A 23,135-nucleotide genomic window follows, 5' to 3' on the forward strand; every position below is an offset into this window, starting at 1 on the left:
GTGCTGAGACTATAAAGTGATGAAACACTAAGTATGCTTGACAAGATTGCATTAATAACCACAAGATTTGGACAATGTCATATGAAGTCACCAATTTATTAGAAACGCCTTACTGAAATCAATGCAGCCTTATAGAACAATCCTGTAATACTCATTTTTGTTAACTTTTAGAGGTGTTTCAACTGCATGGTTAATTACAAAGCCGCATGTGCAGCAACACACATCTTTCAAAATAATGATACCTTTGAATCAGCAACTCTTCGAAACACTTACAATCTTTGCAAATTTATTATTAATTGGAAGGCTGCTTAAGAGTGCTTTTTTTTTTTTTTTTTTTAGCTTTTTATACATCAAGTGCCATTAGAGAACCTTTTTTTTCCTTTTTCAGACAAGCTGTTCCACTTTGAGCCCACTAGATGGCACCACAAATACAGATTTCATTGAAATCATAAAAGCCACGGAATATTTAATAAGTTAACACAATTGACATCGACATCTTGACAACATTAAAAAGCACACATCACCTAAGGTGTAAAACAATATCCTGACAACAACCTTACTAACCACAGAATTTGTTTAGAATTGCCCTTACGAGAGAATATTTCAAGATATTTCAGTGGAAGATCATTCATATAATTTAAGTATAGTATTTACCCAAGTACTGACTGATAAATTACACTTTTTAAATCATTCTAGGCTTCACAGGGTGTTCGAATATTCCTCTTTTAACAGTGGATCTTGGCCTAAAGCTTTGGAACGCAGAAAGGACTCCACACACCTGATGGCCAGATCATCAACCTCAGGATCAAACTTATTTGCCAGCAGGTGATGTTGATTCAGGACCCAGTGGAGGTCTCCGACTCCATAAACGCACACAGCTCTCCTGGAAACACCATGGCATGGGTAGTAGGGGGCTCCGTTTCTCATATCTCCTTCCAAGTAGCTCCACTTGACCACACGAGCGAAGGCGTGCATGTCTGACGTATCATACTTGATGTTAGAAGGAACTGACCCAGGAACTGAAGGCATCCTCTGTAGCGTGGCCCACAGGTGCTCATCGGGGCTGTACGTGTCCTTCTCCCACTCCAGAAACTTCTGAGTATCTCTGTCCTGTAACACATGCTTGACAAACGCTCTCGTAACCACAAAGTAGGCATTTCCAGTAAACATGGGGCTGCTGATGGGCGGGGGGCTTTTCGGCACATACGTATTTATGACCGTGTCCGTGACGTTGTGATGATACTGCCAGCGGGCTTTCTTGTAGTCATTGGTCACCTCACTCTCCAAGCTGTTCTTTCCATTGAGGGTCTTCAGTACTTTCACCATCTCTCCATTTGTTTTGATGGGGAAGTCTGTCCCACAGGTGTTCAGCATGTACCTCCAGTCGACTGGTGACTTCAGTAGATCCTTCATGCAGTTCAGATCTGCCTGCACTCTGGACCATGAAGCGTACACCACCCTTTCCAACTTACTGGCTACAAACACATTAGGAAAGCACGAAACAATGGCCTCCACAGCTTTCTGAAAGTCTTCAGAGGCTTTCAGGTCCACATGTACGCAGTAGATGTTCTGAGGCGCGTACAAAGCTCGTAGAAGTCGCTCAAACATGCTAATCTTCTCATGGATCACCATTGAGTACGCAATGGGAAAGTTATCCTCTTCTTCACTGAGAGTTTCTGTCATAAAACCTCTACTTTCAATGAAATAAGAGCAGTCTTTTGTTTCATTCAGGTAGAAGCTCTCAGTGAAGATATTTTGTGTCTTTCTGGATGCCAGAAGCTTTTCTAATTCCTTTTTTCTGTCCCCAATGTCTCCACTGATGATAGCCATGCAGCCAGGCAGGTCACTGGAGAACTGTTGCGTTATTTTGAGATGAGACGATGACTGCCTGTCAGAGCCAGCTTCCCAAAGGGCAACAGTAAGGAAGGTCCCCACGAAGACGACACAGAGAGTCCTCAGGAACATGTGGCCCTTTGTGAACCTTGCAAAAGCCATTTCTTTCCCTGCAAGTGGCTCCAGCACGGAGGAAGGCTTGACTTCAGTGCGGGATGCAGTTTTACCGAATGAGGAGAGGCTCGCGTTCTTCATCAATAAAGAAAAGCAAAGCAAAGCAAATCAGTCACTGATGAGGCGTGTCCTAGGAAGGTGTGGAAAAGACGTAGGGTTTTTTTGTTTTATTTTGTTTCCACATCCTGGTGGGCGTTTCAACATTCAGTGCCGCTGTTTGCTCAGAAAAAAAAAAAAAAAATTTAAAAAAGCCCAGTCTGCTTCATCGATCAATTTAATCTTTTTTTTTGTTAACAGAAATGGCATGTCCCAGTCCACGTGGTTTCCTCGCTGCAAACATTCTGCATTTTACCTCCACCGCCAGACGCACCTGGAAAACTGCAGCACACCCGAAGCTCATCTCATTTCACTCATCCTCGACTCCTCTCCTCCTTTCATTCCCACCAGAGATCCGAGCGGAGGAGAGTGAGGAGGAAGGAGTCGAGGAAACACAACGAAATGAGACATCAGGTACCTGTGGCCCAGCTGTGTGTCCTTGTTTTGTTTTATGATCTGTCAGATGAGCAAAATTATGTTCATGCCAACTTACAGCATATGGGTCAATATATAATTGAGGGACTTTTGAAGTCCATGGGATATATCTTGCATACATTTTTACTAAAAGTAAAAAAAACTAAAATGTCTACTAAATCGCCGTCCAAATTTGATAACAACCACTTTCTAATTAGCTAAATAATAATAAAATGAGTTTATTCGAAAATTGTTTTGATTGTGTTCTTTTTATTAAGTTGAGATGATCATGACAGATACTTCTTTTTTGGCAATATATCAAATTTTATATGGAAAATAACAAATTCTATCTGTGTCTGAGAAATCACTTTAAATTACCCACTTTAAAAAAAATCACATTAAATTACCCATTACAAAAACACCTCTCAAGGAAGTGTGTTGATTCCAATCATATGACCGGCTCCACATGATGTCATTTCCTCCTGAAGAAAAGACTGGAAAGACTCCAAGGTTTTTCTTAGTTATTTAATATAAAGTAGTGTGTGAGTCAAGTGTGGATTTATCACATGCCCACAGGTTTACAAAAATATCTTTAGAAATAACTTTAATTTTCAGTTTTACGGAAATGTATATACAATATTTAGAGTCTAGTAGTCAGAGTGTAGTAAACAAACTTTTCTAGTAAGGTATAGGACAAATTGATCACCTGAATCCTTTAATGTGCTAGTAGCAAACAAAATAAATACTGAAGTGACTGTTCTCTGCTACTAGTACCATTGAGGAAGTAACCAGACTGGCAGGCCAGGCAGTGTGTGTTACTCCTGCAGTCCTAACAGTTGTCAGATGATGACAACTGTTAGGATTTAATGGGACTTTCAAGGCTATGATGGGTGTAGATAATATCAGTGACTACTTGAGTTAAACTGGATGTCAGTGATTAAACAAAAGACAGCCGCTTTTATTTTGTAAAGCAAACATGCAGAACAACACAAATGAAATCATCAAAAAGATGATAAAAACTGTTAGGATTTAATGGGACTTTCAAGGCTATGAAAGAAGCAGCCTCTGCCCATGCAAGAGGTAATCCCAAAATGCACTGTGTTCATCCATAGCACACCTGCAGCTGTATTGTTGACTTCAACACACCCCTCTGGCAGAAGGTGCATTCAATCAAACAACAGTGAGGACGGCAAACAGAGAGGAAAATATAACATAGGCTGCCTTTTGTCAAGCTTACTGTGGCTCTTTTCTCTTCTTAAGGCAGAAAGTTAATTGTTGTTAATTGTGTTTTTTTAGAGCCCCGAGGTATGGGGTGATCTCTGTCATTAACCTATTCTATCTGTCCTTCGGGGCTTAACTGAGTTATTAAATATGAGACGTCTGACCTAAAAAATAGTCTAAAACAGTGGAGATATGGAGCTGGAAAGCTGTCGTGCATAAAACCTTAAAGCAAGACTGACTCCTGCTTTGAAGACTTTCCATTTTAAATGAAACAGAACAAACAGCAATAAGCCACAAAACCTACTGTATATAATATAATATCCTCTGCTGCCCATTCTGCCACCTTCCTATGTGAGAGAATCTGACCACTGACAGCCCAAACTGCATTTCCTACTGTGTTGCCGTGGATTTGGTGCTAAGATGTGGTGCTTGTTTGAGGAGGAACAGCTGGAGGCGCCACACTGCATCCATCAACTGACTCACAATAGCAGCTGGTCCATACCAGGCCCTATCTCTAGTCAGGAAACTGTACTCCATTTAAGAACCTGCAGGATGTTTAAGAATCCCTCTGTGCAAATATTGGACTATCCATTCCAAGAAAGCACATTTGCATTTCCAAAGCAACTTTTGTTTAGGTCTTTTGCTCCATGAACTAGTTAGAAAAGGGTAAAAATATGCTATAGGTAGTCTCTTATGGTCTCTGATGAGGGTTTGTGCTCACTAGTCTCATTTATGTTATCATTTATCATCATTTTCATCTGTTAAAGTATGGTGTGCCACAGGGGTCACTTTGGGGACCTATTTTATTTTCAATATACATGTTTCCATTTCAAGGCTGCATGGTGGATTGGTGGTTAGCACTCTTGCCTCGCTAGAAGATACCTGGTTCGCGAGACAGCCTGGGCCTGGGATCTTTCTGTGTGGAGTTTGCATGTTCTCTTTGCGTGGGTTTTCTCCAGGTGCTCCAGCATCCTCCCACAGTCCAGAAACATGTTGAGGGTAATTGGTGATTCTAAATTTTCCGCAGGTGTGAATGTGAGTGTGATTGTTTGTCTCTATGTGTGGCCCTGCAATAGACTGGTGATCTGATAATGAAGATTAAGCAGTGTATAGATAATGGATGGATTTTCCTTTTTATGCAGATGATACACTGATCTACCTGTTACAACCTCAGAGCCTGGTATGCTGAAATCTGTCACTGATAGCGTGACTAGCATCACTGACTGAATGTCAAATAGCTTTTTCTAGCGTAACTCATACAAAAACGAAATATTTGTCAGTGGATTGCATGGTGGATGTGAGGCCTGTGGTAAAAAATCTTGGTGTCTGGATTGACAGTTAATCAAAAAATCTCTCTCGACTCCAATTAGTTCAGAACTCAGCTGCCATGCTTTTAACCAGAGCCAAAAAAAAACTTGATCACATCATCATTGTTTCAGCCTTGTTACAATGGCCTCTAGTATGTTTTAAGATCAGTTTTAAAATTTGCAGATAACTTTAAAGGCACTTTGTGGCCTCGCTCTTAGTTATATCTCTAAGCTTTTGGTATTTTATACACTAGTATGCATTTTCAGATCCTCAGGCAGGGATCTTTTATCTGTTTCAGGGGCTCAACTAAACACAAAGGGGACAACATGTTTCTTGTCAGGTCACACGAGTCAGTTGCGTCTTTTAAATCTCTTCTAAAGACATGGTTTTATTGGAGAGCCTTTCCTGATTTTATTTGCATTTTATTTCTTTTTATCTGTCTTTTTAGTAATGTTCCTACCTCTTTAAAACTATGTGTGTATATACCAGATTGTGCTTTAATCTGTTTCTACATTTGGATGATTTTATGACCGTAATTTTGCTGCTTTTTGTGTGAAAAGTGCTTTCCATATAACGAATATTATTGTTACTAAGTTTAATATGCATTTACAATAAATCATGAAGATTTTCACATGTCAACCATGACCAATCCACTGTTTCACAAATACCTCTTTAATTTCAAATTAAAAAAGAATATACATACATTTACACAAATATATGTATTTTTTCATTCTTTACTCACTCACTTATCTAAGAATGTGCATTATACAGATACAGGCACTTTGTAGAATAAAATATACAACAACTTAACTCATAAAGAGACTTACCAAAGTAAAATTGACACTACATCCTCTTCTTATCATTATCTAGGCTACTTTGAACTCACCTCTCAGTATTGACACTGAGCATCAACAATACATTCCTTAGTTACAGTTTTATTCTGATTTGGATGCACTTATGATTGACTAAGACAAGTGTTCTCATCCGCATCCTGGTCTGCATCTGTGTCCTGCTCATGCATGAAGCTGTAATGTCGATATACAGAGCCACCTCTGCTGGTGTACACCACATCTACCTCATCTCCGCTGTCTGGCTCAGGCACACCGTGGGGCATGTGAATGCTGGCGCTGCCGCTCAGTCTCTCATAGCTCTGGTTCCAGCAAAGGCTCTTCCTGGCGTGGGCCTTGACCAAGACGAACACAGCCAGAGCCAACCCCACTGCCAGCAGCAGGGCAATGGGCAAGGTGAGTGAGGTGTGCTTCAGAGCTCTGGAGGACATGCTCATGTCCGTTTCCTGATCGGACTTGGGTCGAGGGGCCTCCACACACAGTGCTAGAACAAAACAAAACCCTTTCAGCAGACTGTTGCATCCAAACAACCCCATGGTGCATGTGATGGGCAACATCTCTACCTGAGCGGCTGTCACAAACACAGCAGTTAGTGGAATTCCCTCCAGCCTGACAGCAGCGAGCACAGCGGTTCTCCACAGCGTGAAGAGCAGAATCTCGGTGACAAGTCAGACACTGGTCAGGTCTGCGGCCGGTACAATGTCTACAGGAGCGGTCACAAGGCTCACAGGTTTCCTGCAGTCACACAAGTGCAGACATGACTGTAGTTTGCAGCTGGAGTATTAGTGAGTATCTGTCATTTGTTTAACTTTGTGAGGCACCTTAAAAGGTAACGTTTGCTCACTTAAACATGAATATTTATGCCTTTATTTTTTATTTAATTAAGTATTTAGCAACCATTTCATCCATAAAAAAGCACATCTGCTCATCACACCTGTGGAACTGGGGTTTGAATAGATTTGATTGACAGTGGCCTGTCAGCACAAGCAAACAGCGTCAAATTGGCAGATTTCTCTACAGTCGGATTGGTACACAAAGTAGCTGACACCACATCATTTTAACTGACCAGACCAACTTCTACCCATCGCAAAGAGCCAAGAAAAAAACACATAAACAGAAATATCGTATGTTAAATAACCCAAATTATTCTAACCTCAGCACTCAAATGACAAGTATTTCCACTAAACTAAGAAGCTGATTGAGAAAATGTGCTCTTTTAATTATTTTCTTAGATGTAAATTTGCAAAGCACACAGTAAACACCAGCAGCCTTCCCTTTATGGATATAACGTCCAGACAGAACCACATTTTAATGTCTCATAGTAGTGCACTCATTTATGGAGAAATTTATGTGACCAATTTGTATTTGTAGACATGTACAAAAGAAAATTACGAGAGAAGCACTTAACATTTGAAAATATTATGATTATGATATGTATGGAAGACCCTCATCAGCCCAGACTGTCGAACATAGAAAGACTTGTGCTCTCAGGTCTAAATCCAATTTGTAGCACCTAATCTATCAGCTATAGCATCCTGGTTCAGTGTAAATATGTATATAACATATAGATGTATGCACACACACACCCATGCTCTTAAGAAAAGCAAAAACACACACACAGAGGATTACAAATCTTGCGTAATGCACATTGCACTTTAGATTCACAGTTTCTTCACACCGCCTCATTTTCGACTTTTTCTGTACGCTTGAAGGCTTTTTTCCCCCCATCATGTCTTGTCATTGCACAACCTCGTGAAACAGACACTTTGCATTTCCCTGCCTGTACTGTGTGAGCATGGAACAAATTAAAGCTCTAAAATCTATAGTACATAAGGCAGTACATGTATCATACTGCACCTTTTCTGAAAAGTATCGCCCCTCCTCACAACGTGGATAGCAGACTTTGTCCTTTAAGGTGCTGCCCCAATCACACGTCATGCAACCTTGAGGTGAGGCATCTGCAAACACACACACATATACATATATATATATATATATACATGATCTGATATGGTACACAAAAGTAAAAATGACCAGTATTGACACACTGAAACGGTCTACATACCTGTGCAGGTTTGACAGCTAGTGTGGCATTGTTTGCAGACATCATTAAGCTGATAGAAGTGGTGTGGGCAGCGCTCAACACACAGCTTGGTTCCCTGCAACTCCAGAAGAGGAGCTGGACAGGCCCTGCAGGACTCAGGCCCTGGTCCTGTACACAGCTCACAGGACTGGTCACATTTCTTACAGTGGGAACCCTCTCTGTAATACCTGAAGAAATTCACACAGTTATCAACACCAACAAGTCAGACATGTACACAGAATTCTGATTCAGGCAGATATAAAAAAATAAACAGTAAAAAAAAGATGTATAGGAAAGTCTATATTTGTGGTAAATTTAAAGTCAAATGGTATGGCATTTAAATATATTAACAACATCTTAACAATGGGTGGGAAATACGATCTGTATTGTAGAAATAGTAACACTGTAATATTTCTGTAGAGAAAAAATGTGTCACAGTTCCTGATGTGTTTTCAAGTCATGTACTTAAGAATAAAAGTTTTTAGAAGAAGACCTCCAGCTGAAGAAACTATAATATAGTCAAGTTAGAGTTACAGAAAGTCAACAGGGCATTAAAAGAGATAGCGTGTCAACACAAAGTACACATTTCTCAGACTGTGACAGAGATTTGTACCCTGTGGGACAGTGGGTGACACACAGCTGAAGAAGACGCAAATATCCTGGAGAACAGGTCAGGCAATCTCTATTTGATGCCCCGCTGCAGGTGGAGCAGATGTGGTCACACGGCAAACAGAATCCCAGCTCCTTTCCATCAGCCTCCTGCCTGGTGGCATATGCACCCGCTGGACACTCACTCACACAGGTGCTGTCTGAGAAACAACATAAAGAAAAATATTTAAAATCTCAACTAAATGCTATTAATAATAATTTTTTTAAACTTCTATTCTCTTCTTCAGTGCTTTTATTGACACTTTGTTGAGACTTAAACTTGTCCAATGTAATTTAGACAAAGAAACTAAGATGAAATATTCGGCCAGTTAATGACAAGTGTGTTTTGTTAATCTATTCGAATGTATTTCCTCTTCTTTTCTTGTCCATTGTATTACTACGAGATGGTTAAAGTGGATGACTTGGTCAACACAACAAAAGGCAGATGTCAAAGCGAAAGAGACTGTGGTTCAAAACCCACTTAGTTTATAAGTTTTTAATTTTTCCACTGTCACTTCAACTTCTCTCAATAAATCCACTTCAATATCAAGTTACATCTATGAATTATAGTTTAATTTCATATTCTTCATAAGTGCGTACATAACCTTTACATGTGTATTGCCACCATCACTCAATCCAGGTGTTGTGGTTCAGTTACATTAAGTTGTTAAAGTGAAACTGAACTAATGAAATATCCTTTGTAAAGCCATCATCAGCAGGCAGTTTTCAGGGTGTGATGAGGGCATTAAATGCAAACACTAGTTGACAAAATCTATGAGTCAGGCTGAAATTCATTAGTCATCAAGGGTAAAAAAAATTACACAATGAGCTAACAGATAAATACCTCAGCTTTTATATATTTGCACAACTAATACACCTTAAAATAGTCCGTTCTGTGCTGGTTTTTGTTTACACCCTGAGCCACCTCTGTACATGCACCTAAACATTAGTGGAAAATGCTCACTGTGGAGGTATTTGGGGACAGCACAGGTCTGGCATTCATCATGGCCCGGCCCCTCACAAGAGTAACACATCCGGTGGCAGGTGATGCAGGTGAATTGGTCATTGTGTAGGTACGTGCGTGGTGGGCAGGCAGTGTCACCAGTCACGCCACACATCAACGTGTTCGGATCCAACACTAATCCCTTTTCACATTGTGTACACTGCTTTGCATCTGGGCCGTTGCAGCTCATGCAAGTCTGGTGGCACTCTGAGAACAATCAAACAAGTCAGACTGCGTTATTGAAAACCCACACCATGAACAAAAGACGGCGTGTTCACCCCCATGTTTAATAGTTGAAGGGTTATCATTTTAAGGAAATGGCTATTACGCAACATTATGTCCAAGCTGGAATAGTCTTGACAAATTAATACACGTAGAGTGACGATGTTGCAGATAATAGTACTTTCAAACAGTTGCTCACGTTGCCTTTATCAAAAGTTTCCTGGTTTTCAAGATTGTAGTGGGAAAATTCAGTTCTACCTTTGCTTGACTGATTATCTGTAAGTTCAGTCCAGTGCCTTTTCCTTTAAGCTCATGCACAAAATTAGTCAGGGATCTACCAGGTATTTTTAAAGCTGAATTACATTTTAGTCGACTGGGCCTTGTCAGTTCGTGTCTCTTTCACAAATCTGACCAGCAGAACCTCACCTAACCTCTTTTTAAAAAATCAGTTAAGATAAGCATTTGGCAGTGACATTTCTCTTTCTGCAATTTTTCTGTTTTATGTGAAAGAAAAATTACTCTTTCCCCTTATTGCGGTATTCCCTCGCAGCTGTTAGCTGAAGATATCCCAGAATATCATGGTGGTTGCATCTGTCAACTACAGTCACCTTAAATCAAGTTGAAAAATTTGTAGATCATATCAAATTATCCTACACCCCTGTTCCTATTTGCTTCTCCCAAACTGAGGCTGGGAGCTCATTCAGGCCTTCTCTGTCCCTAATATGACCCTGAGAAAGGCAGATGCAGCAAAAGAAGATACATGAGATGGAGACAAATGCTGTAACAAAAACATGACTTGGTTAAGATTAGATACTGTTTAGTCTGACGTTATGGAGTAGACAAAGTGTCTCCATATTGGGCTGTAATCTAAATATGACATTCCTCCCAACTCAACATATACCCAAGGTCGAAGAGAATCCTCAGAATTGATGCTGGCAATGCTCACATCACTGTGTTGCTCGTTGTATCATTTCTCATGATATCAGTAAACCTTATTCTCAACCTAAGCCATCTGAACCTCCAGAGTGTCTCTGAATCTACCTCCTCATTCGTCTCTTGACATCACAAAATTCCCTACCGTTTTATGTTTTTAATTCATATGCACCTTTCTAACCCCTGACATTATCCACAGTAGCAATCCTATCATTTTTTAAGACATTACATTTTGTGCACTATGTATCTGTGTTAGGAGACACAAAACAATTCTGCTCTGCATTTTCAGTTGTGACAGCTATGTTTAAATATCTAATGGAGTTTAATTTATGACTCCAGAGTCTCACCTTGACACTCAGTAGCTGCAGTCTCATAGTAAGTACCAGTAGGGCAGTCCCTGGTGCATGCACCTTTATAGAGCTTGGGACTGAAGGTTGAGCAGGTCTCACAGTCGTCTGCCAGGGGACCTGAGCAGCTGCCACAGGTCGGGTGGCACTGACCACAGCGGCCCTCCTCCATGTCCTCATAGAAGCCCAGGGGACAACTGGCCCTACACACACCATTCAGCATCAAGTAGAGGAAGCTGCATTCTAGAATGATATAAAGCAGAGGTGTCAAACTCATCTTAAAATCACAGTAAAATCCAGTAAAATCACAGCATAAAAACCTATAAATAACAACTCCAATTTTTCCCTTGTGTTTGCGCAAAAAAATACAATCTGAAAATGTTCACATTTCATCAACTATCTTATTGCAAAACACTATCAACAACCTGAAATTTGTTAAGAAAAATAAATTCAATTTCAACAACATTATGCCTCAGTTTATCATTTACACTTTACAACTTCCAGATCAGAGAGTATCTACAAAGGCGCAAAACATTTAGTCACTGGTATCTGGAACTGAATGATATAGTATTTTACTTTAAAAAAGGCAAAAATAAGACAAAATATTACAAAAATGAGATACATAATGACAAAAGCGAGAAACAAAATGACAAAAAATTAGACAAAAAAATTACAAAGCGACAAAAAAATGGACAAACGAGACAAAAAATTACAAAAGCATGGAACAAAACGACAAAAACGATGCACAAAACAATAAATAAAGCGAAACACAAAATGACTATAATGAGACAAAAAACACAAGCAAGACAAAAAGGAAACAAAAATGAGAAACAAAACAAAAACGTAAGACAAACAATAAAAGTTAGACAAAAAACACAAAAAACTACAAAACAAGACAAAATATTACAAAAATGAGAAACAAAATGACAACAGAACAATGAGCAATGCAGTATCTTACTTTATGATCAACACAACTTGTCATGGTCTAGAAATTATTTTAAATTTATAGTTTAACAATTTTACAAATTGCTGTTGATGTCTTCTCTGTGATTTTTACACTTTACAAAGTCGTCTGTGGGCCGGATTGGACCCTCTGGCGGGCCGGTTTTGGCCCGTGGGCCGCATGTTTGACAACCCTGATACAGAGGATAGACGGAAAAGTTGTAACACAAATTAAGGATGTATCAAACTTAGCTGTACGTAAAGCTAATCACTCACTGAAACAGGTCCTGTCATCTGAGCAAACGTCACAGTGGGCAGGACAGCGTCTGCAGGTGCCATCATCTGCAGGGTATGTCCGCAGGGAACAGTTCAGTCTGCACATGCCACTCTCCAAGTAGTGTCCATCAGCGCAGGACAGACACTGGGACTTGACCTCGTCACATGTCAAACAGGAGCTGTCACAGGCTTCACAAGACCCCTCTGCTGTCTCAAAGAAACCTCTGAAAGTTAAATCAAGGGGACGGTTGATCAGACATGAAGAGCAAACAAGAACATATCATCAATACAGAGCTTATTATTCATTCTACTGCTTATTATTCATTCTACTGCTGAGTTTTATCCATCTGCTTACTCTGGGCAGTTTGACCAACACCGCCCCTGGTGGAGAAAAAGTTTATAGCTGCCTTTGGAGCAGCTGATGCAGGTGTCACTGGTGTCCACGCAGGCTTCACAATTTGGCGAACAGTCCTCACACAGCTGAGTGGCAGAGTTTGCATAGGAGCCAGAGGGGCATTGAGCTACACAGGAACTGTCCTGGTCCAGAAAAAGTCCTGTGATGCACAAATGCACACACGACATGTACAATAAGAAACCAGGATGTTTCAATTCTGCATTCATGGTAGTAACTGAAAATATTAAATATTTGCACCTTTGAAACAAGAAGAACAATCCAGTGCTTGTGGGCCGAAACAGGTTTTACAGGATGCATCGCATGGGTGACATTCACCCTGCTTACCTGAAATGTAAACAGTATCTTTGTTTACGTACAGTCTATTGATACAGAGGTGTAGAATCTTAGTCATCCAGATATTTATAATCCTAAGAATTTCAGAGAAACGCAACTGGATTTCTCTTTCAAGTTCTAAAGAGGAAATGCTTTAAAGAACCTGAAAGACAAGTCCAGGAAGTTTTGCCTATCCTGACCACTAGAGGGAAGCAAAACAAGTTGAAACCATCTTGTTCCTTATGCACAAATGGCTAGAATGGACCAACTATAAGGTGCTAGATGTCAGTGATTGCTCAGCAGAGTGCAGTGCAAGTCACACTGTGTTGTCTCTAACATGTACCAGACCACTGTTACATCAACTTCAAAGTGTCTGTTATTGTGTATGAAAAATGTACATTTTCTAATGATGGTTAATACAAAACATTATTTAATTGTGAGACTATATCTAGAAGAGCTACTCTTATTTACTTTATAGAATCATTGGCGTGATGACTGCTAGGTTTAAAAATTCTGTCCTTTTCATATTTTTTAATTAATACACAAAACCAATGGTCGATTATTTCTTTTGTTTATCTATCTATCTATTGATCTATCAGTTGATCTAGCTATCAGTCTAGCTATCGATTTGTTATGCCATGTAATCCATTTATGTTCAGTAGTTGTATATGATTAAAGTCATTACTGGTATAAAAAAATGTACTGAATTGCAAATTTCTAACTTAATTATTCTTGTAATGCAACTAAAAGCTTTGACATTAAAATCAAATTAAACTTTTTACTGACAATGGTCATCAGTCAATACTTTAAAAAAACTGCTTAAATAAATAAAAAGTGCTCCTGACAAAGAGCGCCAGACTGACACGGGGAAGTAACTAATAAAACCAATGAGACATGAAATGTAAGTGATCAGCTTGCTAATAAATATAGTTTAAAACAATGGAGTACTGTATCCCAGAGCTGTAAGCACTTAGAGAGCCAAGTGCTTGAGGCAGAGGAGCTTCTTGCTCCATTAAAATGACTCTTGAATGAAAGGTGACAGTACATGTGTATCATGCAGCAAAGTGAGTGGGGGACTGTCCTTCAACCTAGAGGTCCTTCAGCAGGGTTCATGTTCCAGTCTCAGCAGCAAGCAACCACCTTGTTAAAGTGTCCCTAAGCAAGACACACTGAATCCCTATAACTTCCTGGGACTGTGTACTGACCTCTGCTGTCATGCAAAGGACAAAAGCAGTTATTTGCATCAGGAAATCAGCCAGTCAACTAGCATGTTGTCAGTGTAATCTATGACTGTAATGGGGCCTGGCAGCCATTCAGCTCACTTTCTTTTACTGTATTATAGCTAATCGCATACATCTCACCAGCTTATAAATGTACTAAACTGTGAAAAGGCAACACTTAAATCTGTATTAGCAGCTAAAATTAGACTTTATCATGGTTGTTCCACTTACCATCAAAGTACTGTCCCAGTGGGCAGTTAACCTGAGGGCACTGTCCATGCAGAGCAAGATTCCCTCCAAGACAAAGGTCACAGTCTGTTGAACGAGGTCCATGGCACGACTGGCATGAGCTATGACAAGGCTGGCAGCGCCACCCACTGGAGTCACTGAAGGTCTGCTGAGGACACTGTTTAATACATTCACCCTCTGAGAGGTACAGAGAGGGAGTGACATTATTATTATGACATTATTTTCCATGACAACACTTCAACTGTATTAGCTGCTGATTGAAAAACCACGCAGAGACAATACAATAGATAATATCTATTGTACTGTATTTTTATCCTGTAATTATTTAGAAAAGTTTTAATGAAAGCAAGGCTATTTTTGCAGGAATGGTTTAATCACTAAACACCTATTTTATTTGTAAAACACAATGTGTTTTTTTAACTAGTTCTGATCACACAATGATCTACTCGTTCCTCAGTTTAGTCCACAACAGTTTAAATCCTTCTCTGCCTGCCCTTCCACCATCACTCCCTCTCCAAATTCCATCTGACTGCCCAGGCACAAACCAATGACCTAGATATTTTGAAACTTAACATTGTGGCTAGAGAAGGTAGACGCTGATTGCCAAAGATGGATTCAATCTGACACAATCGCACGCCTGTAAAATTTGTACCTGTATGTATTAGCATAATTTTGATAGTGGCAATGTGTTTTCTGATCCTTATTTATATCATTTTTATTAGGCTTTATTTACAAGCATTTTTCTACCATGCCCATAGGGAATCACAACAAAATCCTAATTCCTTGTTTGCATAAACCATACATTTGCATATCTTATGCTACAGATTTGCTGACATGAACATGATTTGCAATTCAAATGAAGACTCCAAGTGCCATCATTTGTCTTTAGCAAGAATGGCTGATCACTCTCACGAACACACTGATTTCAGAGTATAGTAAACAAACTTTTCTAGTAAGGTATAGGACAAATTGATCACCTGAATCCTTTAATGTGCTAGTAGCAAACAAAATAAATACTGAAGTGATTGTTCTCTGCTACTAGTACCATTGAGGAAGTAACCAGACTGGCAGGCCAGGCAGTGTGTGTTACTCCTGCAGTCTTCACATGGTGCTGCACAGGACAGACAGACGCCCCTGCCCCAGTCCTCATAGGTGCTCTGGGGGCAATGTCTGCGACACTGGTGTCTGAAACTGTAGAAAAAGGTGAATTCAAAAACTAAAATCAAATGCCACTCATAATATTAATTCATTTATTATGGATTTATAATCCAAAACAATTAGCAAACCAGTTGTCTGCAACTTGGCTTGGTCTGGGTGTAGATAATGTCAGTGACTATTTGAGTTAAACTGGATGTCAGTGATTAAACAAAAGACAGCCGCTTTTATTTTGTAAAGCAAACATGCAGAACAACACAAATGAAATCATCAAAAAGATGATAAAAACTGTTAGGATTTAATGGGACTTTCAAGGCTATGAAAGAAGCAGCCTCTGCCCATGCAAGAGGTAATCCCAAAATGCACTGTGTTCATCCATAGCACACCTGCAGCTGTATTGTTGACTTCAACACACCCCTCTGGCAGAAGGTGCATTCAATCAAACAACAGTGAGGACGGCAAACAGAGAGGAAAATATAACATAGGCTGCCTTTTGTCAAGCTTACTGTGGCTCTTTTCTCTTCTTAAGGCAGAAAGTTAATTGGTGTTTTATTTAGAGCCCCGAGGTATGGGGTGATCTCTGTCATTAACCTATTCTATCTGTCCTTCGGGGCTTAACTGAGTTATTAAATATGAGACGTCTGACCTAAAAAATAGCCTAAAACAGTGGAGATATGGACTTGGAAAGCTGTCGTGCATAAAACCTTAAAGCAAGACTGACTCCTGCTTTGAAGACTTTCCATTTTAAATGAAACAGAACAAACAGCAATAAGCCACAAAACCTACTGTATATAATATAATATCCTCTGCTGCCCATTCTGCCACCTTCCTATGTGAGAGAATCTGACCACTGACAGCCCGAACTGCATTTCCTACTGTGTTGCCATGGATTTGGTGCTAAGATGTGGTGCTTGTTTGAGGAGGAACAGCTGGAGGCGCCACACTGCATCCATCAACTGACTCACAATAGCAGCTGGTCCATACCAGGCCCTATCTCTAGTCAGGAAACTGTACTCCATTTAAGAATCTGCAGGATGTTTAAGAATCCCTCTGTGACAATATTGGACTATCCATTCCAAGAAAGCACATTTGCATTTCCAAAGCAACTGTTCTTTAGTTCTTTTGCTCCATGAATTAGTTAGAAAAGGGTAAAAATATGCTGCAGGTAGTCTCTTAAGTTAAAAAAGCTTGAGGAAATTAATGGTTTAAGCCATACTGAGAATAAATCACTGCAATGGTTTAGCTGCACATCCTTAGTTCTTTAGGGAGTAAAGTAAATGTCAATAAATACCAAGCATCCGTCATCATGCTGTGATTCTTTTCAATAGGCAGTGTTTTGTGAAGGAGTAACTTTGGCCCCACTGATTCATACTGATGCCAAAGCTGTCCAAGCTTAACATTTTTCATTACTACTAGCAAAACCTCAAATAGTGGAATTTCTTTAAGTGCTGGAAGCTGTCACAATCTATCACGGTGAAGCTCTTCCTCCAGTTGATAATCGCCCCATCCTATATTGGGTTTCTTTTAGTGGTGTTTGCTGCACATGGGAGAGTAATAAGAACTGTAGCCACAGGAATTACTGAGATGGCCTGTCGTCTCAAATCTCTAAAACCATTACTATCAAAGTAAAAGTTACACAAGTAGATGCACAGAAGAGGACCGGCGTATCTCAATGCGCCTATAACAGCAGTATAGGGAGGAGGGTGCAGTGAAGTGGTTGATTTTCCTTCCAAATTGTTCTGCCGTGATTCACACAAGCAGTCGGTGAAGTCAAGACAGTGCACCCTATATAGTCATAACTGCTACTGGCTATGGTTTCCACTTACATGAGCTCTCTTTATCTCTCTTGTCCACATAAAACATAAAAACACACTCTGTTAGGTCTCTTCTGAGCTCAAACCATAGCTCAGGTAACAGTGTAAGACTCCGAATGGAAGGTAACCTGACTCACACAATACCAGGAGGCCTAAACTCGGGGGAGAAGTACACAATTGGAGGTCTGTTCTAGCTCCATAACCTGTGTTACACTCTGAGTCCGAGTGATAAGCTGCTGTAAACAGAAATCCAGGTGAAATTACTTGTAGTGTGAAGAATAACTAAGCAAATTCTGCTGAACAATTCCAATAATGGTGTGGCACATTTCCCCTCATACTGCATATTGAGTTATCCAACTCTTTATCTAGCAAGGAAATGCCAATGAAAATTAAAACAATTACAAGGTCTTTTTGAGGTTAATTATTTCTTGGCAGCATATTTAATGTCTATAATTTAAAACTGCAGAAAAACTGCATGAATAAATCATAGCACCGTGCAAAATGATGTCTCCTTTATGTCATGAGACCAACAAAGAGACATTTTACTGCATTATAAAGCAGGTAGTCCATTCAAATATTGTTTTCTGCAAAAATATTGATCACCTGTTAACCATTTAAAGCAAACAATATCACAAATCATCTAATTCCTGTACTTCACATATGAATATATGCTGCTTTTCTGAGTTATCTGTGATAATAAACTGAATATCTTTGGTTTTTAAATTTAAATATGTCAACTCAGCCTCTTGAGACCACAGGTGGACATTTTACAATTTTGGATGCTGAACTTTTGTCAATTAGTTTAAAAATAAGACCAATCAATTAATAATGACAATAATCCATAATTACAGTCTTCATATTAAATGTGAAGGATGCAGAAAAAAAAGCACCTGTATTTGATTTCATAGCAGAGAACGAGAAAATCGAGAAGTCCACTTATTAAAAAGTAACAATGAAGCAAGAAAAAAATGACTCACAGAAAGTAACCTTCAACACAGCTGTTGCAGATCTCAGGGTCTTCTGGATACAAAGGAGAAAAGGTGATTAATTAGAATTCATAAGCAGAAGCGAACTGCATTGTGCACCATTATCATCCGGATTTTATTATACATCACAGATCCTCATTACATCGGGAAGATGACAGTATGGTTGCTGTGGGCCTAATACAGTAAGCATATTTACCTGTGGAACATGTTTTGCAGCCCACTTCACAGTCAATGCACTCTCCTGTATCAGGGTCCTGGACCTGCCCTGAAACAGAAACCCAAAATAATGAATGTCTCAAGTTACAGCCTACTCAGAAACTCCGCTTTACATTTACCTGTGTTGCACAGTGCTGTTTGGCAGATCCCATTCTGGAGTTTGTAGTGTTCCCGACATTTGGCACATATGTTGCCATCTGTGCAGAGTTCACAATTGGCTATGCAGGGCAGACAGGCATAGTGACCCCTGTCAGGATAGAGTCCCCGGGGACAGTGTGTCCGACAGCGACCTTGGTGGAGGAAACGTTCCTGTCCATCTTCGTCTGAGGGTAAGGAGGACACAGAGGACTTGTTAACATAAAGCCAAAACTTCACAACTGGTGATGCTCCAGCTCATGTAAACAAGGACAATCAGAGGCAGATGAGAGATCAGAGGCAAGGTCTTGTGTTGGCCCTAATGATTTAAACTCGCCCACCTGCCACTAGCTTAGCCGAGCTGTGGCACCTGAAGCGGCCGAGTTACGGCATTGTCTCATCTGCTCAGCACTGCACAGAAGATGTGTGAGACAGGGAGGAGAATGGCTGCAAGCTGCTGCTGCTGCTGCCTTTCTTACCCCTCCACTTCCTCAGCCACATCAAAGCCTGAGAAATGTGGCAACAAACCACCAAGTCCACGCAACAAAAATGATCTACAGCAATGTACATTAAAACGGTCAGCGTACACACATGCATTATTGTGGTAATGTAAATATGCATGTATTACAAGGAAAATGTGTGAGAAGGAAAGAGAGTGAGACTTGCAGGTTTTGCAGGTTAAAGCCAGTGAGCTGCAACAGCAGTACTTGTACCCCAAGGGGATATTTTTTTCCTCTGATTAACAAAGGCCCCATTCTGAGATGATCAGATTACACTGTGAAAACTCCAGGAAAAAAATGATCACACCTTCATTTCTTATCTATTTCAAAGGTGCCCCTGTACAAATCAACAAGTTCTGCAGCCAGTCTCCGACTGTTTAACAAGAGTAAATGGCAAACCAGAGCTGAATGCTCCATGTCGAATACAAAAGCCTTTAAACAGCTTTGCTTTGGTAACCATTAAATAGTGCTGCTTTGAAGGGGGAAAAAAAACTCTCTCCTAGCTGGATTAATGAGTCTGTGACATGCATGGCTTTGTTGCAATCTGGCATCTGTGGGGCCAAAAAGACAACAGCAAACAAAACAGAGGAATTACATACCCAGTGGCTAGCATTATGTATTTTCACATTTCATGCAAATATGATGGAAAATATTGAATTTCTGATGGCAAAAATCAATGCAGAAACTACATTAGGCTACTTTTTAAAAGCTGTGTGGAGTGTATGAGAGAAATAAAACATCCAGTACATATATAATTCACCTATTTCATTGTAGCAAAGCCGTTAATGATATATTTGACTCGTGTCTACGAGGGGAATCGTACTCACAAACTCCACAGGTAGTGCATTCAAACAGCTCGTGTCCATCGCACTCGGAGCAGGTGGGATGACACAGGACGCACTGGTTCTTCAGAAAGAACTGTCCGCTCGGGCACAGCGACGAAGGTTTACATCCAATAAAGCCGATACAGGAGACGAGAAAGACGTGGGACGCGGTGAAGGACCTCATGGCTGAGCCCGAGGACTTGCGGCGGAAAGTGAGAAAAGCAGCAAACAGTCGGGATCCTGTCGCCAAAAAACGCAGCGTTCGTGCAGCAGGTACGATCGATCTGGGGCTCTGTGACACCAGCCCAGAAATAACTTGCTGGACCGGTTCGTTCAAGTGGAACACTGGACAATGAGAATGGACTGCGGTGAGCATTTAGTAAATAGTCCTAATAAAATGGGAGAAACAGCCATATGCCGCTAGATAGATTCTACTGGCTAACATATTACAAATAATTCAGAAATACTGACATATCAGCGTCACGACACCATGAAATCCTGATGCAGAATTTGTAGACATTTTACAAACTCTAAAATTGGCATTTTTTACGAAATAGACTAACTGGTTTATTGAACTTAATAATAATTTAAAATATATATATAGCCTACTACGTGTACTTATTTTATAGGCTACTTCTAAAGAATATTGCACTATTTAAACGATAGAACTCAATAAAATGGATTTTTATCATATTGAACATTCAACATCTTGATTTTTTTTTGCATTCTGGGTTGTTTTTATGCAGCAACCTTTGCCTTTTCTGCATTGAAATATAGTTGAAATGGCTTGTTCTTATGTAAAGCAAAGCCCAAAACATCAATGCACATGTTCTAAATATTAAAGAGCACCTATCCCCTGACCCCCTGAAATCTACACTATATGAGTACATGTTTACAATAGCATAACTTGGAGATGTTAAGTAAAAGCTGTTAAGATATGAAGACGTTTATTCTTACCATTTTGTCAAGCCCCACCCCACAACTGCCAAGCCAGGGTGATGTTACCAGCAGAGAAACTATTAGTAGTCAAACTCCAACTTTGCATAGTCCAACCCCCTCAGTGCCTGTCTGCCAGGTGAGCCATTCTGAATGTGCAAGTGCCTCACAGTCCAACAGGATTATTTACTCTCTGGAGCTCCTTCTGATAACTCTAAAATGTATCAGACACAAGCATAGTCCACCAAATGTTCTGCTGTTTGTTAGCTGCGAGAGTGAACACAAGAGTCTTCATGCACTCCCAGCATCTGGCTAAAAGTGGATTATTTTTATTATTCATGGCAATGAAACCACAAAAACAGCCAATGTTTTAGCCAGTGTTTGGCTTCGCTCCTGCTCACTATGCTCACACTTACTGCATTTTAATACGGCCGAGTTCACAAAAAGCTGTTTTCATTTACATATTGTCTGTCTGTGCTGTCAGACAATACACTGTAAAAACAAAACTGCTATTTATATAGTAAAAATCCGGCAGCTGTGGATGCCAGAATGCTACTGTAAAATTACGGTAAGACATTTTTTTCATTTAAGGTAGTGAAATGTATTGATAATGTTGATTTTATGGTTAAAAAGTGTGCTTCCTTTAAAAAAAAAGTTTTATCCTTAAAAAAGTTTGTTTTACATGAAAATACCATATAAAATAAAATTTGTCTGACTATTATAAATATTACAGCATTTTTCCATTATCAGAACAACAATTTGTGTATTTAACATTTATTATGTGTATTTTTTGCAATGACATACTCTGTATGCAAAAATTCAGGTTTTAGCTGTCATAAATATTAAACCACATGTCTGTTATTAGCACAAAAGTACATCAATTTGACCGAGACACACTCTGTTTTTTACATGAAATAAATGCAAAAATGTTACTTGTTCTAAATATTACGGCACGTTTCTGTTATCAGCACAATAGTATGTACATTTAACTGTGAAAAACTGTATTCTTTTCAAGAAATAAATGCAAAAAATACAGTTCTGAATGTTTTATACATATTAAATAACTGTGCAAGAGTAGTAATGTATTTTTTCAAGAGAAAAAACAATTCAAAAATACAGTTTTCTTAACTTATTTATGGTGTTAAATAAACTGTGTCAAAAAAAGTAAAATTACTTTTACTGTCATGGTTTGACAGTTTTTCACCGTAAATTTTGTGAGCGCTTTTACAGTGTAGAACAAGTATGAAACAGTGAATTAAAGACGGCCTATTAAGATTACATGTTAACTACTTTAAAGCCATTTCTAAGCTGCTGATCTGTACTACTAAACTACTGACTATAAATGCGTCATTGTCTGAAAAATCCACCATACACAAGTTAATAACAATGGTTGTGCTCCAAATTCTGCATTATTTCTATGAAAAATGATTACTCAGAGAGAAAGTTAGAAACAACAGAAAGTTCTAGGCTTGCACACTCATTCACTTCTGTGTCAGCTGCTGTGTGGTCAATTGTTTTGTTCTGAGCTGTCAATCACAGACACAGAGAGAGTCTTCTTCCTGAAGGGGGCGTGGCAGCAGCAGCTCAGATAGCCTTTAGAGGTAGCCTTAAACCAAGGGTTACACAGTCACAGAGAAATTAATCATCTTTGTTGTATTTTAAGCAGAAAAACTGAAAGACACATTCTGGAGAAGTAAGACTTTCATTCATGTCCTGAAAAGGGGCACAGCATGGTACCTTTAAAGCACATTATAATGCTACTTATTACTACACACAATCTGAAAAATAATATTGACAAACCATGTGCCCTTATCAGCCAAGTGCTAATCAAACAAAAGGTTCAATACATTTTCACTCCAGCTGTTCAAACATGGGTTGGGAAATAATAACTGTAGGGTAAGATAATGGCATCATATATTAGCTTGATGTAGCCCTAGCTATGCCCTGATTTCTTTGCTACTGTCGACTAAGCATCCCTCTTGATTTGGCAATATTTTTAAGTCATAAATTTAAATATCAATCTTG

General features: G+C 39.5%; 2 protein-coding genes across 4 annotated transcripts; both read right to left on the reverse strand.

Moving 5' to 3' along the window:
• Positions 1 to 77: 77 nt before the first annotated feature.
• On the reverse strand, positions 78 to 2,215 carry gcnt3 (glucosaminyl (N-acetyl) transferase 3, mucin type). The gene has a single exon (XM_023280583.3). It carries the CDS (start codon positions 2,086 to 2,088, stop codon positions 700 to 702), a length of 1,389 nt encoding a protein of 462 aa, XP_023136351.1. The 5' UTR covers positions 2,089 to 2,215; the 3' UTR covers positions 78 to 699.
• Positions 2,216 to 5,697: 3,482 nt separating this feature from the next.
• Positions 5,698 to 21,241, reverse strand: LOC111575459 (proprotein convertase subtilisin/kexin type 5). Of its 3 annotated transcripts, XM_023280600.3 has the most exons (17): positions 21,132 to 21,241; positions 20,178 to 20,519; positions 18,835 to 19,038; positions 18,696 to 18,764; positions 18,491 to 18,533; positions 15,590 to 15,735; positions 14,527 to 14,721; positions 13,001 to 13,087; positions 12,704 to 12,902; positions 12,349 to 12,572; positions 11,131 to 11,373; positions 9,590 to 9,835; positions 8,591 to 8,786; positions 7,960 to 8,165; positions 7,752 to 7,852; positions 6,458 to 6,629; positions 5,698 to 6,378 (listed from the first exon to the last, which is right to left on the reverse strand). In XM_023280600.3, exons 2-17 carry the CDS (start codon positions 20,356 to 20,358, stop codon positions 6,002 to 6,004), a joined length of 2,889 nt encoding a protein of 962 aa, XP_023136368.3. In that variant the 5' UTR covers positions 20,359 to 20,519; positions 21,132 to 21,241; the 3' UTR covers positions 5,698 to 6,001. The 3 variants fall into 3 exon arrangements, with proteins under 3 accessions (XP_023136368.3, XP_054862695.1, XP_054862694.1); XM_055006720.1 differs by lacking the exon at positions 21,132 to 21,241 and having other exon boundaries at positions 18,491 to 18,530; positions 20,178 to 20,565; XM_055006719.1 differs by lacking the exon at positions 21,132 to 21,241 and having other exon boundaries at positions 20,178 to 20,565.
• Positions 21,242 to 23,135: the final 1,894 nt, after the last annotated feature.

This window comes from Amphiprion ocellaris, chromosome 3 (genome assembly GCF_022539595.1).
Source record: "Amphiprion ocellaris isolate individual 3 ecotype Okinawa chromosome 3, ASM2253959v1, whole genome shotgun sequence".
Lineage (NCBI taxonomy): Eukaryota > Metazoa > Chordata > Actinopteri > Pomacentridae > Amphiprion > Amphiprion ocellaris.